The 17814-nt window shown below is 40.6% G+C and overlaps 2 protein-coding genes across 2 annotated transcripts in view; both read right to left on the minus strand.

Moving 5' to 3' along the window:
- Positions 1-4944: 4944 nt before the first annotated feature.
- Positions 4945-17814, minus strand: part of TXNDC12 (thioredoxin domain containing 12) — a 31513-nt gene continuing 18643 nt past the window's right edge. Inside the window, exons 3-7 of the mRNA XM_059135056.1 lie at positions 11387-11439; positions 10520-10593; positions 8382-8451; positions 7563-7646; positions 4945-5800 (exon numbers count right to left, since the gene is read on the minus strand). Of these exons, the coding sequence (XP_058991039.1) occupies positions 5721-5800; positions 7563-7646; positions 8382-8451; positions 10520-10593; positions 11387-11439 (361 nt within the window). The 3' untranslated portion in view covers positions 4945-5720. The remainder of the gene's footprint in view (positions 5801-7562; positions 7647-8381; positions 8452-10519; positions 10594-11386; positions 11440-17814) is intronic.
- Positions 14248-17252, minus strand: KTI12 (KTI12 chromatin associated homolog). Its single transcript, XM_059135055.1, has one exon. The coding sequence runs from the start codon at positions 15857-15859 to the stop codon at positions 14795-14797; it is 1065 nt and encodes a 354-aa protein (XP_058991038.1). The 5' UTR covers positions 15860-17252; the 3' UTR covers positions 14248-14794.

Consider the following 17814-nt stretch of genomic DNA (forward strand, 5'->3'; position numbering starts at 1 on the left):
CTTATTTGTGGAGCATAACAAAAAGCATGGAGGACATGGGGAGTTAGAGAGAAGGGGGTTGGGGTCAATTGGAAGGGGAGGTGAATCATGAGAGACTATGGACTCTGAAAAACAATCTGAGGGGTTTGAAGTGGCGGTGGGGTGGGAAGTCGGGGTACCAGGTGATGGGTATTATAGAGGACACGGATTGCATGGAGCACTGGGTGTGGTGAAAAAATAATGATACTGTTATGCTGAAAATAAAAAAAAATAAAAAGAAATATAAATGCTGAGAAATATTCACATAAATAAATACATGGGAATGGAAGGAGTTTTGATACTGCGATGGCATTAAATTCTTTCAACTTTTTTTTTTAAGATTTTATTTATTTATTTGACAGAGAGAGAGAGATCACATGCAGGCAGAGAGGCAGACAGACAGAGAGAGGAAGAAACAGGCTCCCCGCTGAGCAGAAAGCCCGATGTGGAGCTCTATCCCAGGACCCTGGGATCATGACCTGAGCCGAAAGCAGAGGCTTAACCCACTGAGCCACCCACGTGCCCAAATTCTTTCAACTCTTAACTGAGTGATATGCCCCAAAATCACAGTGCTCTAACATCAAAAATGTCAAATGATATATCAGTTGATAATTCAATTAGGTCATCTTTCAATCACGTTGTAAGCAAAGAAGTAGAAAACATCTACTTTGTGAAAGAATTTGTTGCTCATTCATTAGTCATTTTCCTTCTCAGTTTCTGGGAAGTATGCCACAAAGACTTATAAAATACTTGTTAACTACATCTCAGATTTTTTCCTTGCCTTTGAGGTATACTGTATAACCCAATTCCTCAGAAATGGCTAAGAAAATCTTTGCCAATCTGATATACTTTGAGGGGAGGCAGGTGGGGGATGGGTAAAATAAGTGATGGAGATTAAGGTGGGCGCATGTGATTTTTAATTTTAGCAATTCCAGTAGGTAGGAAATGCTATCTCCTAGCTCTAATCTGCATTTCTCTGATGTCTGATAATATCATACATTTTCATATGCTTATTGGCTACTCATATATATTCTTTTGTGAAGTAGCTCTTTAAGTCTTTGCCCAGGGGCAACATCGTAATTCCATTTTTCAGTTCAATGGTGTTGTATGGAAATGCTGAATCACTATATTGTACACCTGAAACTAACATGATGCTGTATGTTAACTGGAATTTAAATAAAAACTTTAAAAAATATACTTTAACAAAATCTATTTATCTTATGTGATTTAAGTATGTTTTAATCAAACACTTGGTTTTCATTCAATTTATGGGAAAAGTTTTATGTATTACCTAATTGGCCAAGTCGGTCTTCACTGTTAAATCAATCAGCTGCATCAGACTTTCTTCAGAGACTTCAGTTTGGAGATTTGGAATAGGTGTTTTAAAATTGAATATATTGGCATATAAATTACATACAATAAAATGTGTGTTTACAGTACAATGAGTTTTGTCAAATGTATATGCCTATGTAACCAGCACTTCCGTCACCACAGAAAGTTCCCTCCTGTGCCATTACAAGTTAATTCCCTCCTGTGACCGCTGCCCCATCCCTGCCACCCCCTTCTGCCTGCCTCCCAGGTAACCACTATTTGATTTCTTAGACTATAGGTAAGTTTCGCCTGTCCCGAAACTTCATATACATGTATTCTTCTTTTTTATGGTCTATTTTTTCACACAGCATGTTTTCAAGAATGCATCCATGTTGTTCCATGTATCAGTAGTTTTTGTTCTTTTTTATTCTGAGAGGTATCCTTATTTATCCATTTATTTGTTGATAGACTTTTAGGTTGTTTCCAGATTTTGGATATTATGAATAAAGTTGTTATGAACATTCTTGTACAAGTTTTTGTGGGTTTTAAGATTCTTAAAATTTATTTGATAGAGCACAAGCAGGAGGATCCGCAGGTAGAAGGAAAGGGAGAAGCAGTCTCCCCGCTAAGCAGGAAGCCTGATGTGGGACTTGATCCCAGGACCCTGGATTCATGACCTGAGCCGAAGGTAGCTGCTTAACCAATTGAGCACCCAAGCACTCCTACAACTTTGTTTGTGGACCTCTGTTTCATATAATCCATATAGTCATGATATCGGAATTGGTGGGTTACATAGTAAGTGCATTTTTAACTTTATAAACTCCCAAACTGTTTACCACAGTGGTTGTACCCTTTTACATTCCCACCAGCAGTATACAAGAGTTGCTCCAAATCCTCTCCAACACTTGGTATCATCAGTCTTTGTAATTTTAGCAATTCCAGTAGGTAGGAAATGCTATCTTCTAGCTCTAATCTGCATTTCTCTGATGTCTGATAATATCATACATTTTCATATGCTTATTGCTACTCATATATATTCTTTTGTGAAGTAGCTCTTTAAGTCTTTGCCCAGGGGCAACATTGTAATTCCATTTTTCAGTTCAAATAAACACGGTAACATGAATCTCTATTGACAACTATCCTAGCTCCAAATTCCAAGATTAATTCTGAATTCTAAAAGATGAAGACTTGCCCTGAGTTTGCCAACCAGATGACTTCAAACTTTCTTCTATCCTTCCTTAGAATTCTCCCTTGGGAGAGATGCCTTTCTAAATAATAATTGGGGAATGGAAGAAGAAAATTTTCAACCTCTCCACTATACAACTTGTCTGAATTCAGAACAGCTCCAAATGGGGCAAACTGTTCATTTCTAATGTCAAATTTTGCTCCTAATACAACTATGCTTAAGACAGAACTAGGGACAGGACAAAAAGCTTTAATCATGGAAGCTTAGAATATTTCAGTTTTCCTTTGTTTGGTACCCTCAGAGGTTTTTACACGATAGAGCAATGCACCCCATCAAGATTCAAAGAGAGAGGTATGCTCCCCCCCCAGTAAAGTGGGGAAAAGTGAATAATGAAAATGGAGGAGGAAATGATAACACTTCCTGGGAAAACTTTTTAAAATCGTGGTTAATATATATCCCTAAAAAGTTACCATTTAAACCACTTTTAAGTGTACACGTCTATGGCATTAAATACATTCACATCATTATGCAACCATCACCACTGTCCATCTCCAAAATTTTACCATCTTTCTCAACTGAAATTCTGTAAACACTAGTTCCCCATTTCCTCAGCCCCTGGCAACCACATTCTACTTCAACTATGAATTTGACTGATACCCTATATGAGTGTAGCCATACAATATTTATCCTTTTTGTTACTGGCTTGTTTTACTTAGCATAACTATGTCTTCAAGGTTCATTGATGTTATAGCATGCCTCAGAATTTCCTTCTTTTCTAAGACCGAATAACATTCTGTTGTATGCATACATCACATTTTGTTTATCCATTCATCCACGAAGGTATGCTTGAATTGCTTCCATCTTTTGGCTATCATGAAAAAGGCTATGAAAAAGGCCATTCAAATCTCTGCATTCAGTTCTTTTGGGTATATACCCAGAAGTGGACCTGGTGCATCCTACAGTAATTCTATATTTAATTTTTTGAGGAATCCTGGGAAATCAGTTTTAAGAAAAATGAGCTGAATATCAATTCACTTAAGTTTCTGTGTTCATGTATCTCTCTGTACCCCAGATTGAAAACTCCTGTTCTGAGTCACACCTTGGGACATAAGGGAGGTAATGCAATGTGTGGTCGGAAAAAAGCAGGAGTTTGAAGTATGATAAGCATGGTTAGAATTCAGTATTTACTTAGTCTAGAAATTGTGGGCAAATCAATTCCCTCTCCATGGTTTCCTTTTCCATTAATGAGGCTAACAATACCTATCCCACAGAACTATAAAGAGAATAGATGAAAGGAACCTACCAGAGAGGTTGAACTACATTCTGGGACCTTGGTACACAGGGCAGAGGTCCTCTGCCCTAGAGAAGCATGGCCACCTGGTAACAGCCACAGATGTGCAGAGAACTATAATGTAATGTAGTGTGAGGCCAGGACTGATGTGCTTATGGGAGTAGGTACAGGGGATACTTTCTCCTCATGAGAAAGGTCAGGAAAGACTCTAAGGAAGAGGGAGCAGTGGAAGCAAGCCAAGCAAAGACACAAAAGCATAAAAAAAGCATGTTGTGAGGGGAACTTGAACAAATTTGGTGTCACAACACGAAATGTAAAGACATGAAAGGAACAAATGCAGCTGAAGAAGCAGGCAGCTTTTTTTTTTTTTTTTTTTACTTGACAGACAAAGATCACAAGTAGGCAGAGAAGCAGGCAGAGAGAAGAGGAAACAGGTTCCCTGCTGAGCAGAGAGCCCGATGATGATGATGATGATGATGATGTTGCGGGGCTCAATCCCAGGACCCTGGGATCATGACTTGAGCCGAAGGCAGAGGCTTTAACCCACTGAGCCACCCAGGTGCCCAAGCAGGCAGCTTTTTAAAGACCATGGTAAAGATCTCGACTTTCTTCTGTGCCTCGGTTTCATTTTATACTTCATATTATTCTATAAAATGAAGATTGTTATATAACTTCCTCATAGGGCTGTTAGAACAAAATGCAAACAAAATAAGATAACACACACACACACTTACCGGAAGCCCAAATATCTCATGTTAATACTACTGCCTTGAGGCAACAAGAAAGACTTTAAACAGGGGAGTGACCCTGTCACATATGCATTTTGAGAAGATGGGGGTGGGAAGCAAGGAGGATGGATTGTAGGAGGAGAGAGTACTGGGCATAAGAAGGCAAGTTAAGAGGCTGTCATAATAGATAGTCCAGGAAATAGAAAAAGCCTGCCCTGCAGGAAAACAGTAACAGTAACAGTGAAGGAATTCAGCTATTTAAAGAGCAGAAGAGCTCTGATGCCCATTTAAATGTAGGAGGAGCAGGAGTGGGAGGAATCCTAGATCAGGCCCTCATGGTTAGTTTTCTTCCTGAAGTGATCTCCATCCCTCCCTCCATTCTCCAATAACAAAAAGGCCATCACAACTCATTTCCTTTCAAAGTTTTATTAAAGTTGAATGGAACAATTAGTATTTTTTAAATTTTTTTGTTAACCTCAGTACAAAAATACAGTTGACGACTTGACAAAAATGGCTCCACCTAGGGCTTGAAGGTTTCTGTTTCTGCAACAGTACCAGGGGAAAGCATGCTTCCAGCTGGGGCTAAGTCCAAACACACAGCCATTCCTGCATACACATGCGTGCAAACAGGGAAGCCCAAGCAGGAGAAGAGGATGGAAGTTACCAGGATTCAGGAAGAAGCCCAAGATTATTCCCAGGAGAAAAGGAGAAGAAATAGGCTGGTCTCCTCAGTGGGGGTAGAATTACTGTTTTACCTTTAGGTTTTTTTTTTAAATGATGAACTATTTCTGTAATTTTAATACCGTAGAAAAGATGCTACTGGTCTCCTTTCACCACCAAGGTGAATAAAGCGGGAGGAAACGGAAAAAAATTCAAATACTGAACTGTGAGGAGTACAACTCCAAATGGCTCAAGTTCTGTGTCAAAAGCTGTCATTCTTTACGTTCAGTGACGGACACCTAGGAGGAGGCGGGAGAAGGAAGTCTGCCACACTCTGCTGGATCCACAAGCGTGGAGACCAGCTCCTGCCAGCAGAAGTCTTCCACAGTGAGAGCGCTCCTCCCCATGTAGGCAGGAGCAAGGTTTCCTGGTTGGTTTAATTGTTCTGAGCGATTCCTCAATATTCCCTCCCCTGCTGCTTTCCTTCCAGAGCACTAACTCTGATGAAAGAAAGGATATATTCGTGTTATAACTCATCTTCAAGATGTTTCTCTCTGAAGGCATCTCCCGTCAGCCTCTCCTGAGCTTCCTTCATCCCCTGAACAACTGTGAAATAAAGATTGGGGGGAGAGAGTATGAAGCAGGTTTTTAATATCTGACATTTGGCAACTAACAGATTTTTATTATAGGACGAATACTACAGGAGCACAGGATCTAATTCTGGATTTGAGTCCTGGAAAGTCAATTATCTCTTTGAATTTGTTTCTCCATCTGTAAAATGAGGGAACGCTACTTACTTCACACAGGATTGTTATAAAAAACTAAATGAATGGATAATAAAAGAGCTTTATAAATTATGTAATACTACAAAAATACTACCAGTTACTATGGCTTATCCTCCAGGATTAGGGCTGAATCCCTGTCACAGACTACAGATGTTCACTTGTCATCGTTAAAGGAAGAGAAAACACCCTCCGCCCATCCCATGACATTCTTTGGATGGATGCTGCATTTATTTCACTTCCTGAGGAAGTTACAGGTGAGTATGTGCGGGTACTCAGAGGAGGTATGATCTTCAATGAAGGAGGCAGTCATTTCTAGCACCAACTACACTGAGAAGGAGCCAAGTTCTCAGGCAAAAAAAAAAGAGCCAAACTATCTCAGGACATTTTTCTTATCAACACAGCTTCAAGGAGGTCAGCTGCTTTGGTATAGGCTCTCCACACAGCGACAGGCCAGGAGCTGGGTTGAGCCAGAGTCTGTAAATCACAGAAAGCCAGCCTATGACCTCATAAGAGACAAGTAGTGTAGTTCGTTATTTCCCTTTTGCTGTGCTGAAGCCTTTAGTAAAGGCAGGCTTGGTGTTCCAGTTCCACATCAGCTGAGTCATGGGGGATTCAGCAAGGGTCTTATGTCCATATTTGGACTCACATATTAAAAGTTGATGATGGAGTGGCAAGTTGGATGAAATTCTAAAGAGAAGGTGAATCTCCAGGGTCAAGAGCTTGGGACCTAAAATCTAGCTAGCCAGCCTCTAGTGATCTGCATTTGGGTAAGGAAGATGACATTCTCTTTACCCATAGGAAGGAGATCTGGCGAGTTTATCTCCTCGCCAGATCTCCTTCCTCTCCCTATTCTGAGAAACAGGAGTTCCAAGGACTCAGAACGTAAAGTGAGCAACAACCTGACACCATGGCAATGTGGGACACATGGCGACTTAGCAAAAAACCCCCTTATAGAAGACAGGAGAAACTCTGGAAGGAAAACAAGTAAAGTACTTAACATGAATTCCAACCTCCTGCCTCCAGAATGATTGTGCTCAAGGATTAGAGAACAAGAAGGCCTGACATGATTTCAACCTTCCTTCACCTGTTTGTGCTGATGCTATTCTTTCTGCCTGGAATATGCTTTTTGCATTCTTCTGCTGGCTAGGTCTCATTCTTCAGGATTCAGTCCAGTCACTGTGTCCTCCGGCAAGCCTGCGTACTCTCCATCTTGGGCTACACCCCCACCCTTGCTTCCATAGCTTGAAATGTCCTCACATATGTCCATAGAGACAAATTCTTATCCTTCTATGTCCAGTTAAAGCTTACCTATTTATGAAACCTTTTAGACTGATCACCTAATGGCATTCTCCCTCCTCTGAATTCTGTTCTGTTAGCTCCAAACTGCATTGTAAGCAGCTAGGGAACGGGCTCAGTCTCATCTTTCTCCTATATTCTACACAGGTTCTAGCCAAAAGCTAGTCATGCTGGAGATGCTCAGCTAACACATAGCATTGAGTCTCCTCCCATAGACCTTGCATGTGCTCCATTTTACTTAAATTCAGCAGCAATTCTCTGTCCTCTCTCTCTCAACATAACCATACCTTGCTCGGCACTGATGTAGAAATACTTGTAGCTGGGGTTTCCATTCTCATTGATGATTTCAGGATGGACCTTGCCACTGGGATCTATTATAGACAAAATGGGACAAGGACTGCAATAATTACAACAAAGAGGTATTTCAAATGCTATATAGTACATCAGGCCCTCTAGAAAATGAGACCTGCCCATCTTTGCAGCTCACTCTCTCACCACTCTACCCCTTGTGTTTTCTGCTGTAATCACAGTGAATTCCTTGCAGCTCCCTGAACTCATGTCCCCCATGCCTTGGCTTATGCTGTTCTCTCTTCCTGGCATGCTCCCTTTCTTCTTGATGATGGTGGGATTCTACATTTCTATTTGTCTCCCCTATAGAATCCAGCAGAATGCTGAGCAAAGATTAGATGGCCACTAAATTTTAACATCTTTTGTAAATTGTTTGTGGAAAGACATCTGTTTGGTTATAGTATTCCGCTGTCTCAGTTGTACTCTGAGATCAGAGTGCAACTGTAGTACAGAGTAGGAACTGTGGCTTATCTCTGTCCCTGTAGTGCCTACCGGTGCTTGACATATGGCTAATACGCAAATGAATAATGGATGACCAGTACTCTGTCACTGTTCACAAAAACAGTTAGCTAATGGAAAAAGTTTCCTTTCAGACTTGAAGTTCTGGCATTGGGAACTCCCCCGTTCTCTTGAAACTAGCTTTTGTTTGTTTTGTTTTTAACCATCCTCGTATAGTTTTGCTAAATAGAGAGGATGCCTTGATTCCTTTATCTCTCCCTCCACATCACAGATCCCCAGATTAAGATCTTTCACCTTACCCAGGAAAAGGATTCGTGGAATATAACCCCCATCAGGGCTGAAATCTTCATCCTTGGGCTCCTCTTCATCCTATTAAGTATGAACCTTAAGTCAGATCATGTCCTTTTCCTCTTCAAAACCTTTCAGAGGTGGGGTGCCTGGGTGGTGCCGTCTTGGTTTCAGCTCAGGTTGTGATCTCAGGGTTATAAGACTGAGCCCCAAGTCAGGCGCCATGCTCAGTGCAGAATCTGCTTAAGACTCTATCTTCCTTTGCCCCTTCACCCCGCTGTCTCTCTCTGGCTCTGACTCTCTCTCAAATAAGTAAATAAATCTTAAAGATTTATTTATTTATTTATTTGAGAGAGAGACAATGAGAGAGCATGAGCGAGGAGGTCAGAGAGAGAAGCAGACTCCCCGTGGAGCTTGGAGCCCGATGTGGGACTCGATCCCGGGACTCCAGGATCATGACCTGAGCTGAAGGAAGTCGTCCAACCAACTGAGCCACCCAGGCGTCCCGTAAATAAATCTTAAAACAAAAACAAAAACAAAAACCTTTCAGGGGCTCCCCCTCTCACTCAGGGTAAAACCCCAAGTCCCAAGTGGCCTAAGAGGCCTATACATAATCTGCCACCTGTCCTAACCTTTGTTCAGTCTTTTTCCATGATGCTGACCTGCTTGCTGCTGCTGTCCTTAAACAAGCCAGGCATGCACCTCACTCAGGCCTTTGCACTTGTTCTTACCCTCTGCCAGGACTTACTTCCTTCATTATCCACATGGCTTACTCTCTTTTTTGATCCAAATCTTTGCTCAAATGTCACCTTTTTTCCTAACCATCTATTTAAAATTGCAAATTATTCCCTCCATCCTTCATTTTTAGCCATAGCATTTAACATCACCTGACATATTTTGTTTAACTGATTTGTCTGCCTCCCTATAATTCATTTTCCCGTATGTAATTTCAGTAAGGGTGGGGAATTTTATCTGTTTTTCCATCACTGATTCCCAATACCCACATCAGTGACTTGCACACAGTATTTCTTGAATCAATGAATTAATGAGACTGATATTTTGGCTATAATTATGGAGTTATAGTCCTCCCAGGAGATATAACCACATGGTATAGCTTTCTTTTGAAGAAAAGTCTGAATTTGGAGAATGTTCCGTTAAGCCTTTTGTTTCCTTTGAGTGATGGTTCTAACTTGGAAAGTGATAAAAAGTTCATATGCATAAGAAATCAAAAGTATTGCTGATTGTTGTTATTTTTGGTATGGATCCCATTTCAGGAGTCAAATGGGATTTCTTCAAACAAATATAATTTTGCCTTGAATGAGGTGTGTCAGCATTCAGACTATCCACTAGTCATACAGCAATCCTTTACAATCCTTTAGCTGCCTCAACATTCTCCATTAGTGTCCTCAAAAGATTTCCAGTCCTATGTTTAAGTAATGCTATCTTCACAGAAACTTAGGGCTAGACGTTTCATCATAGAGCATCCAAGCATCCCTCACTTGCAGAGTACAGCCTAAAACTCAGCAGTTAGGTCACAGCACCTATTCTTATCACTTATTAGGCTCTCTGAACTTGGCTAAGTCACCTAATTCCTTCAGTCCCCAAGATGCTCTGATGCTCTCAGAGATAGAGTCCCAGCGGCTGAAAAAAATCCCTTCTAAAATTTGGTATCTGACTTGATAGTAACAGACCTATAATCTATGCCAAGTACATAAAGGCTATCTAATGAAGAAACCAGAAGATTGTGCATACAAGCCCAGCACAGAGAAGGGGCTCAACTGCACCACATAGGGATCTGTGTCTTGCATGTACCTCTAGTACAGCCATGCAATGATGTAAAACATGTCATAACCCTAGACGAAGATTGAGGGGACCTTAAAATGTAGTCATCTTATCCCATTTCTCCTCTTCTTCCTCTGACAAGTGGAGGCTGGACAGCTTTCTACAGCTGACACACAAGCCTTAGTATTAGAGATCAAGAGGAAAACACTGTATACAGGAAGACAGCTCTGCTGAATATTATTTTATACCATTAATGATGATCATTTTAAAACAACAAAGACTTACTAGGGGCGCCTGGATGGCTCAGTGGTTTAAAACAACAAAGACTTAAAATCATAGCCAAAAGGAGAAACTCTCAAAGTCTTACCTCAAGATTCACCATAACAAAATTATGGGAAAGTTCTGAAATTTCTGTAGATTCAGCAAATTTGGGCTTCAAAGCTAAGAGGGGAAAAAATATCTTAGAATACACGAAAACATCAAATCCAAACCCTAATTTGCTAAGTTGATTCAGATAAATGAAACTTTTTTTTTTTTTTTAAACTCCTAAAAACCAGAAATCAGGACACCTAAATTCTGGTCATGCTTCTGTCACTTACCCACACAGGTATGTCCCACCAGAGTGACTGACTTCATTTCTCTCAAGCTTTTATCCCACTTATAAAATATGGATAATAGCACACAAATGAAAACAATTATTTCTATTTGCTTTTTATAGCCACATTTCAGTAACTCCTATTGAAGTAATAGACAATAAAGTAACATCACAACATATAGATATAGATATATAATTACACTATTTGCACTAATTTCATACTCCTTTTCCAGTTAGGATTCTGTAGAGGGTAGCATACCAAACAAAAGAAAAAAGCTGACTGGGAAGCAGCAAGTTGGCCCAGCAGAAAAACACATGTCACAAATAACTCTGGTTTCCACCTTTTTCAGGAAGCTTCCCTAAACACGTCTCATGTCTCTGTACATTTCAGTCTCCTACATTTACTGTCCATATGACTACTGTAGCACTTAATCCTATACTCTCCCTAACCATATCTCATTGTTTTCCCTCCAATCCCTTGCATAGATAACTGCAAACTTCTTGGGGACAAGAAATCTATGTCACATATTTCTTTGGTATTCCTTACAGCTATCAGCAATGCAGGGGCAAAGTCTGTGCTATTATTTTTTAAGTGTTAATATTTAAGAGCCCATTAGAGGTTGAATTATTTGCACTTACCTTTGCAAGCTCCACACCAGGATTTGTGGATAATCACCATCAGAGGCAACCCACTTAAAAAGAAAACAAAGAAATTACAATCTAGTAATTCCACTTATTTAAGTCTATCCTAATAAAATGACCACCTGATAAAGACAAAGGTTAATGTACAACATAGTAGGACTTAGATTAAGAAAACTTTTAGGCAACCTAAATATTATAGATTACTGTAGTACAATTATTAGTAAGTTTTGACATTCCTGTAAATTCTGCAAATTTGGGTTTTAAAGCTAGGGAGAAAAGACAAAAAGAGAAGGAAACATCAAATTACAGTACTTCTAAATGTTATGTTATATAACCATTGAAAAAGTTAATAAAACTTTTCATTGCTATGTCAAATTAAAAACTAGAACAGGGGTGCTTGGCTGGCTCAGACAATAAAAACATGTGACTTCTGATTTTGGAGTCCTGAGTTCAAGACCCACGTAGGGCATACAGCTTACTTTAAAAGAAATTTAAAGGGGCGCCTGGGTGGCTCAGTGGGTTAAAGCCTCTGCCTTCAGCTCAGGTCATGATCCCAGGGTCCTGGGATCAAGCCCTGCATTAGGCTCTTTGTTCAGTGGGAAGCCTGCTTCCTCCTCTCTTTCTCTCTGCCTGCCTCTCTGCCTACTTGTGATCTCTGTCAAATAAATAAATAAAATCTTAAAAATAATAAAATAAAATAAATTTAAAGAACAAATATAGGGGTGTCTAGGTGGCTCAGTCAGTTAAGCATCCACCTTCAGCTCAGGTCATGATCTCAGGTCCTGGGATGGACTCCTTCCTCATGTTCAGCAGGGAGTCTGTTTCTCCCTCTTCCTCTGACCCTTCCCTATTTGTGTTCTCACTCTTTCAAATAAATATGTAAAATCTTAAAAAAAAAAAATCCTCACAACAATCTTGAGGTATATTATTGTTCTTATAAAAGAAGGGAGAAAACACAGACTAAGAGTTCTAAGAAATTAAATATCTGACCACATAAAATCTAGGTTCTGCCACTTACTAGCTAAATTTATTAATTCTGGCTCCAAAATCAGTGTTCTTTCTGACCATTAAAGTTTACTTCAATTTAAGATGGCAATCCGCAAACAATAATCAACTAACTTTGAATCAGAGAACAGAGGTTGTTAAAGGCCTTAGAGGTTGCCTAATCCAAACCTCCATTTCACCCAGGAATTCTAATATATCATATTCCATCTAATATATCACATGTAATTATAATACATTCAAAATATCTAGTATTAACAAATAATGGCTAAGATTGCCTGATGAGCAAGAAACGCATCACCAACAATGCAGCCCATCCTTTTAATGACTCCATGCATTTACAGAGCATTTAAGAATGCCTTGCTCCCTCCTCTCCCAAGAAAATTTCTATTTATCTTTCTAGAGCAGATTTTAGCCAACCAGTCTGTAGACCTGATCCAGCCCACTGCCTGCTTCTGTAGAGCTGTAACATACAAAAAACTTTTCTTTCATTCCTAAAAGGAAATGAAAGAAACGTACCAAAACATAATAGCAGTTATCCCTAGAAGATGGGATTATGGTTTTACTATATTTTTTTCTGCATTTTCCAATTTTTTTAATAATTAAATGTAATTTTTATAATCAGGAAGAAAAAAATTTTTCTTTTTTTTTTTTTTTTTTTTTTTTTTTAAAAAAGATTTTATTTATTTATCAGAGAGAGAGAGGGGGAGAGAGTGAGCACAGGCAGACAGAATGGCAGGCAGAGGCAGAGGGAGAAGCAGGCTCCCTGCTGAGCAAGGAGCCCGATGTGGGACTCGATCCCAGGACGCTGGGATCATGACCTGAGCCGAAGGCAGCTGCTTAACCAACTGAGCCACCCAGGCGTCCCAAATTTTTCTTTTTTTAAGATGATGAACAACATAATCCACCTTGGCCAGTGGTGGATTATTGAACCAGTCTTGGCCAGATGAAGCTCTTAAGCTCTCAAGGCTAAAACCCCAAGTTGTATGAGAGTCCTATGTAAGCAGCCACTGGCTTTCTCCCTCATCCAATCCCTGTATCACCACACCATCATACAGTGTATATGATCACTGCATTTACTACATTGAACTCTCTTACCGGTCTCCCTGCAACAGACTTGGGAGTTTCATTTTTAAATGTTTGAAAAACAGATCTAAGAAATAGTACCTTGTGATGTTAAAATTCAATATAATTCACCCTTCAGTGCAGTTTTATTAAAACGCACTCATACTCAGTTGTATACTTACTGTATATGACTATTTTTGTGATACAAGGCACTATAATTAATAAGCTGCAACAGAGACCTTATCTCCTACAAAGCCTAAAATATTTGATATTTGACCCTTTTTGACCCATGTTCTAGAGTGACAGTTCAAATATCAACCCCTCTATGAAGCCTTCGCAAAACTACCTTCTCTCAACAGCTAACTAGTCCTTTCCTCCTCTGGGGTTCCAAAGCATTCTGTCATCATCTTGCAATTGCCAACCCTTTTCATCCCATAAAGGGATTTTTCACTAAACTATTAATTTCTCAAGGGCAAAGCCTATCTAATTCATCTCTGAAAATCACAAATGCTGACAAGGCAGATATCCACCATTTGTTTAAAGAAATCAATAAAAGAATGAAAAACAGCTTAAAATGAAATTTGCCTTAAAAACCAGAATGAAGCTCAACAGTTATAGAAGTTGTCGTAATTACTCTAAGTTAGACCAAAATATCTAGTCTCTCACTAAGCACTATCAAAGTACTATTTTGGTCAAAGGCATAACAGTGATACTCACATATCTAAATATTACATTAGGTAAATTACATGAAGAATATTAAGATACATTAAGTGAAAAAGATTCCAACAGACTTACTTCTTCTAAAAGATTTTATTAGATAAAATAATCCAATAGTTAAGTCTTTCACTTCCACTAAAACCAAAGCTTCCCAAGAACAAAAACCAGTGGATTTATCTGTGACCCCTGACCCCAGAATAGACTAACAAAAAGTAGGCACAGTACTCAAAAACTTATTTGTGGTATGAACAAAGTGAGTGCAGATGAACAGGGCCATCTTCAGTTCTTGTTCAAACTGTTTTAAAACAATTCATCCAACCAGTCTGCTCTCTCACAATTCAGATGGGGAAATCATCAGTGTGTGATACCCCAAGTAGAACCCAATCTAAACAAGCCGTGTCCACCTGAACTCTGTCCCTTGGAGAAACTTGCCAAGAATCTCCAAGCCAGTTCTCCATTTTTTTTCTAGTCTCAACTTATGCTGTAAACTCAAGGCCTGGCACAGAGGAAAGTAAATCAGTCACAACAGCTCTAGTGCCACACACCAACATGTTCTGCAGACTGTAAGATTACTCCATCAAGCAAAACAGAGAGCAGGGGAGGTTAAAGCAGGAGGCTTGGTTAGTGCAGACTCTGGTTCAGATACTGCAGAAACATGTTGGCCAGCTGAGGCAGGTTCTCATTGTTGGGATGCATTTTGGTGTAGGAAATAAACTGGCGACGGAGGCGACTCAGTTCTGCCATGGTCAAAGCCCGGGTAAACTGCAGGTGCTCAGTGGTTCCAGGAAGCTTAAGCAAGTCTCCAGGAACCGCGCTCTTCTGGGCTTCCATCAATCCCGCCAACACCTGGCTCGTAATCTGATCCAACTGGTGCAGAAAGCTGCCAGAGGCAAGGGGCTGGGACTGTGTAGACTGATGGGGTGGGGGAGCCTGGTTCTCAAACAAGGCAGCCCGTATCTCTGCTAGGGGCAACGGCTCCTCTAAGCCCACCAACGTGAAGAGGGGCCGGTCCCAGCGGTTACGAGAGTCAGGAGCCTCAAAGCGCAGTGATAGGGCCTCCATAAGTTCAGGAGGATATACGGCACTTGAATCACCCTTTGCATCTTTATCGAAGTCTGGAGTCCCACGAGCTGGAAGATCTGGCGCCTTGGTATTCTCCTGCTCCAGTTCCTTAGGTACATTGACCTGGGTTCTTCCACTAACTACAAAGTCCACTGTCTGGGGTTCCCTGAGGGCACTGCTGCCAGCCGCCAGAGGTCTCCCTCTCTCCTCAGTGCGCGGCCTCCAACTCACACTGTCGTTCTGGCCTTGGTTGTCTGTCGCATCCGCCGCCTGAGGTCCCCCGCTCACACCGCCGGGCCGCACGCAATATACCAAGCAGAGCGGGGTGCGCGCCGCCCGCGCGAGGCAGTAAAGCTCGTAGCGGAATCCCTTGATGTAGTTAAGCGAGTCGAGGATGACCACATCGTGGCGACTCAGGCGCCGCTCCACCGCAGCTCGCAGAGCGCCGCGCAACGCCTTCTCACGGGCCGAATCGCCGTACACGGTCGCGTCCTCCGTGCCCAGCACCGCCGCGTCATCCACCACGTACACCGCGCGGCCCTCGGCCGCCAGAGCCCCACGGAGCTCCTCCACGCGCCGGCTTTTGCCACTGTACGGCAGCCCGCAAAACACCACCAGCGGCATCCTTACAGGGCGCGGCCATATGCAACGGCGTAGCGTCAACTTCCGGGGCGTAAACGTCACGGACGCAAGCCGGAAAGGCAAACTGCACTTCCTGTCCCTCTCGAGGCTTAAAGGATCTATTGTTGCTATGGGAACCGCAACTAACTCTAGGACTTGCTATCTCAGAAAGGTGATGTTAACTAGAATGACAGCAGTTATTTATGTCAGATAGGCATCAAAAGAATGTGATTCTCCCTGTGGCCAAAAACAATGCCCAACCATTTTTAATAGGGCCTTAATGAGCACTATCAGCACTACATTCAGCTTGCAAAAGGAAAAGGACCATTCACAAATGTTAGTTCCACTTCATACCTTATACCCAGTGACTCTCAGTAACTGTTTACTCAATAACCTTTTCAATCATTTAACTTCTCCATGATTGGGAATTCTTTAATGAACATCAGGCAGTTCCCCCTATAGGAGGTTAAGGGTCTGAATGGGAAAAATCAAGCACCTATAAGCAGAGTAAGATAATACTATAATGGATAGAGTAGATTGGGATGTAAAAGTAGAGAAGAGGAAAACAAACTGCCCCTCAAAATTACTTAAGACTTTATCGAGGAATAGTCGTTGGATTTAGTACATGAAAAACTAACAATTTTTTCTCCTGGGTAAGGCTGCCCAATAAAATACAGGATGCATAGTTAAATTTGAACTTCAGAAAAGCAACAAAAAAAATGTTTTTAATATGTTTCAGATATTGAATAGGACATATTTAAAATTACTTCTTGCTTACCTGAAATTCAGATTTAACTGGGCATCCTTATTTTTATTTGTTAAATCTGGCAACCCTATTCTACAGAATGTGAGACTCAGAGCCATGAAGGTGTAGGATCTGTTCTAACAAGATACAGTTGACCCTCGAAAAATTATGGTTTTGGATTGCACAGATATACTTGTAATGCAGACTTTTTTTTTTTAACAGCACAGTACTACAAATGTATTTTCTCTTCTTTATAATATTCTTAACATTTTCTTTTCTCTACCTTACTTTGTTGTAAGAATACAGTATGCAATACATATAACATACAAACTATGTGTTAATTGACTGTTTATGTTATCAGTAAGGCTTCCAGTCAACAGATTACTGGTAGTTAAGTTTTTGGGGCCTCGAAAGTTATATGCAGATTTTGACTAAGCGGGTGGTCAGCACCCCTAACCCCCTCAGCATTGTCCAAAAGTCAACTGTAATTTTGTAGGTGCAGAAGTGTGTGGGTCTCTGTGTCTCTCCAGTATACTCTAGTAGAGAACATTCAAATATTGGCTCTGTCACTTACCAGCTGTGTAATCTATTGACAAGTTATTTAATCATTGTGTGTCTGAATTTCCTCTCCCATAAACAGTTCTTATTTCAAAGGCTGAACCTCATAGATTATAAGGATTAAATACTTTATTTAATAAATATAATTAATTAATTAATGCACGTAAAGCACTTAAATCAGTGCTTTAGCTTTCCCTCCCTTGCTCTGTCTTTTCTCCCTCCTTTATCAGTTATTTGCATCAGTGGATAGACTAAAAATAATTGAAAGTTAAGACTATTCAACTTGAGACTATTAGGCAATATAGTTTACTGGCTGAGTGCAGGCTCTGAATCCAGAGTGCCTGGGTTTGAATCTTGGCTCCACCATTTACTAGCTGTGTAATCTTAAGCAAGTTACCTAACTGCTCTGTGCCTTAGTTTTCTCATCTCTAAAATGAAGGTAACAGCAGTACCCACTACAGAAGAGCTGTTGTGAGAATTAAATGAGTTAATTCACATAATTCAGTGTCTGGTGCATAATAAGCACTTAGTAGTAGTAGTAGTAGTAGTAGTAGTAGTAGTAGTAGTGTTATCATCAGGCAACTACTCAGTTCTGGCTGTTTTGGCATAATCTTCACCTGTAATTAATGTTAAGTTGATGGCTGGAAAATGTTTT

Source organism: Mustela lutreola, chromosome 10, assembly GCF_030435805.1.
Source record: "Mustela lutreola isolate mMusLut2 chromosome 10, mMusLut2.pri, whole genome shotgun sequence".
In the NCBI taxonomy this organism is placed as follows: domain Eukaryota; kingdom Metazoa; phylum Chordata; class Mammalia; order Carnivora; family Mustelidae; genus Mustela; species Mustela lutreola.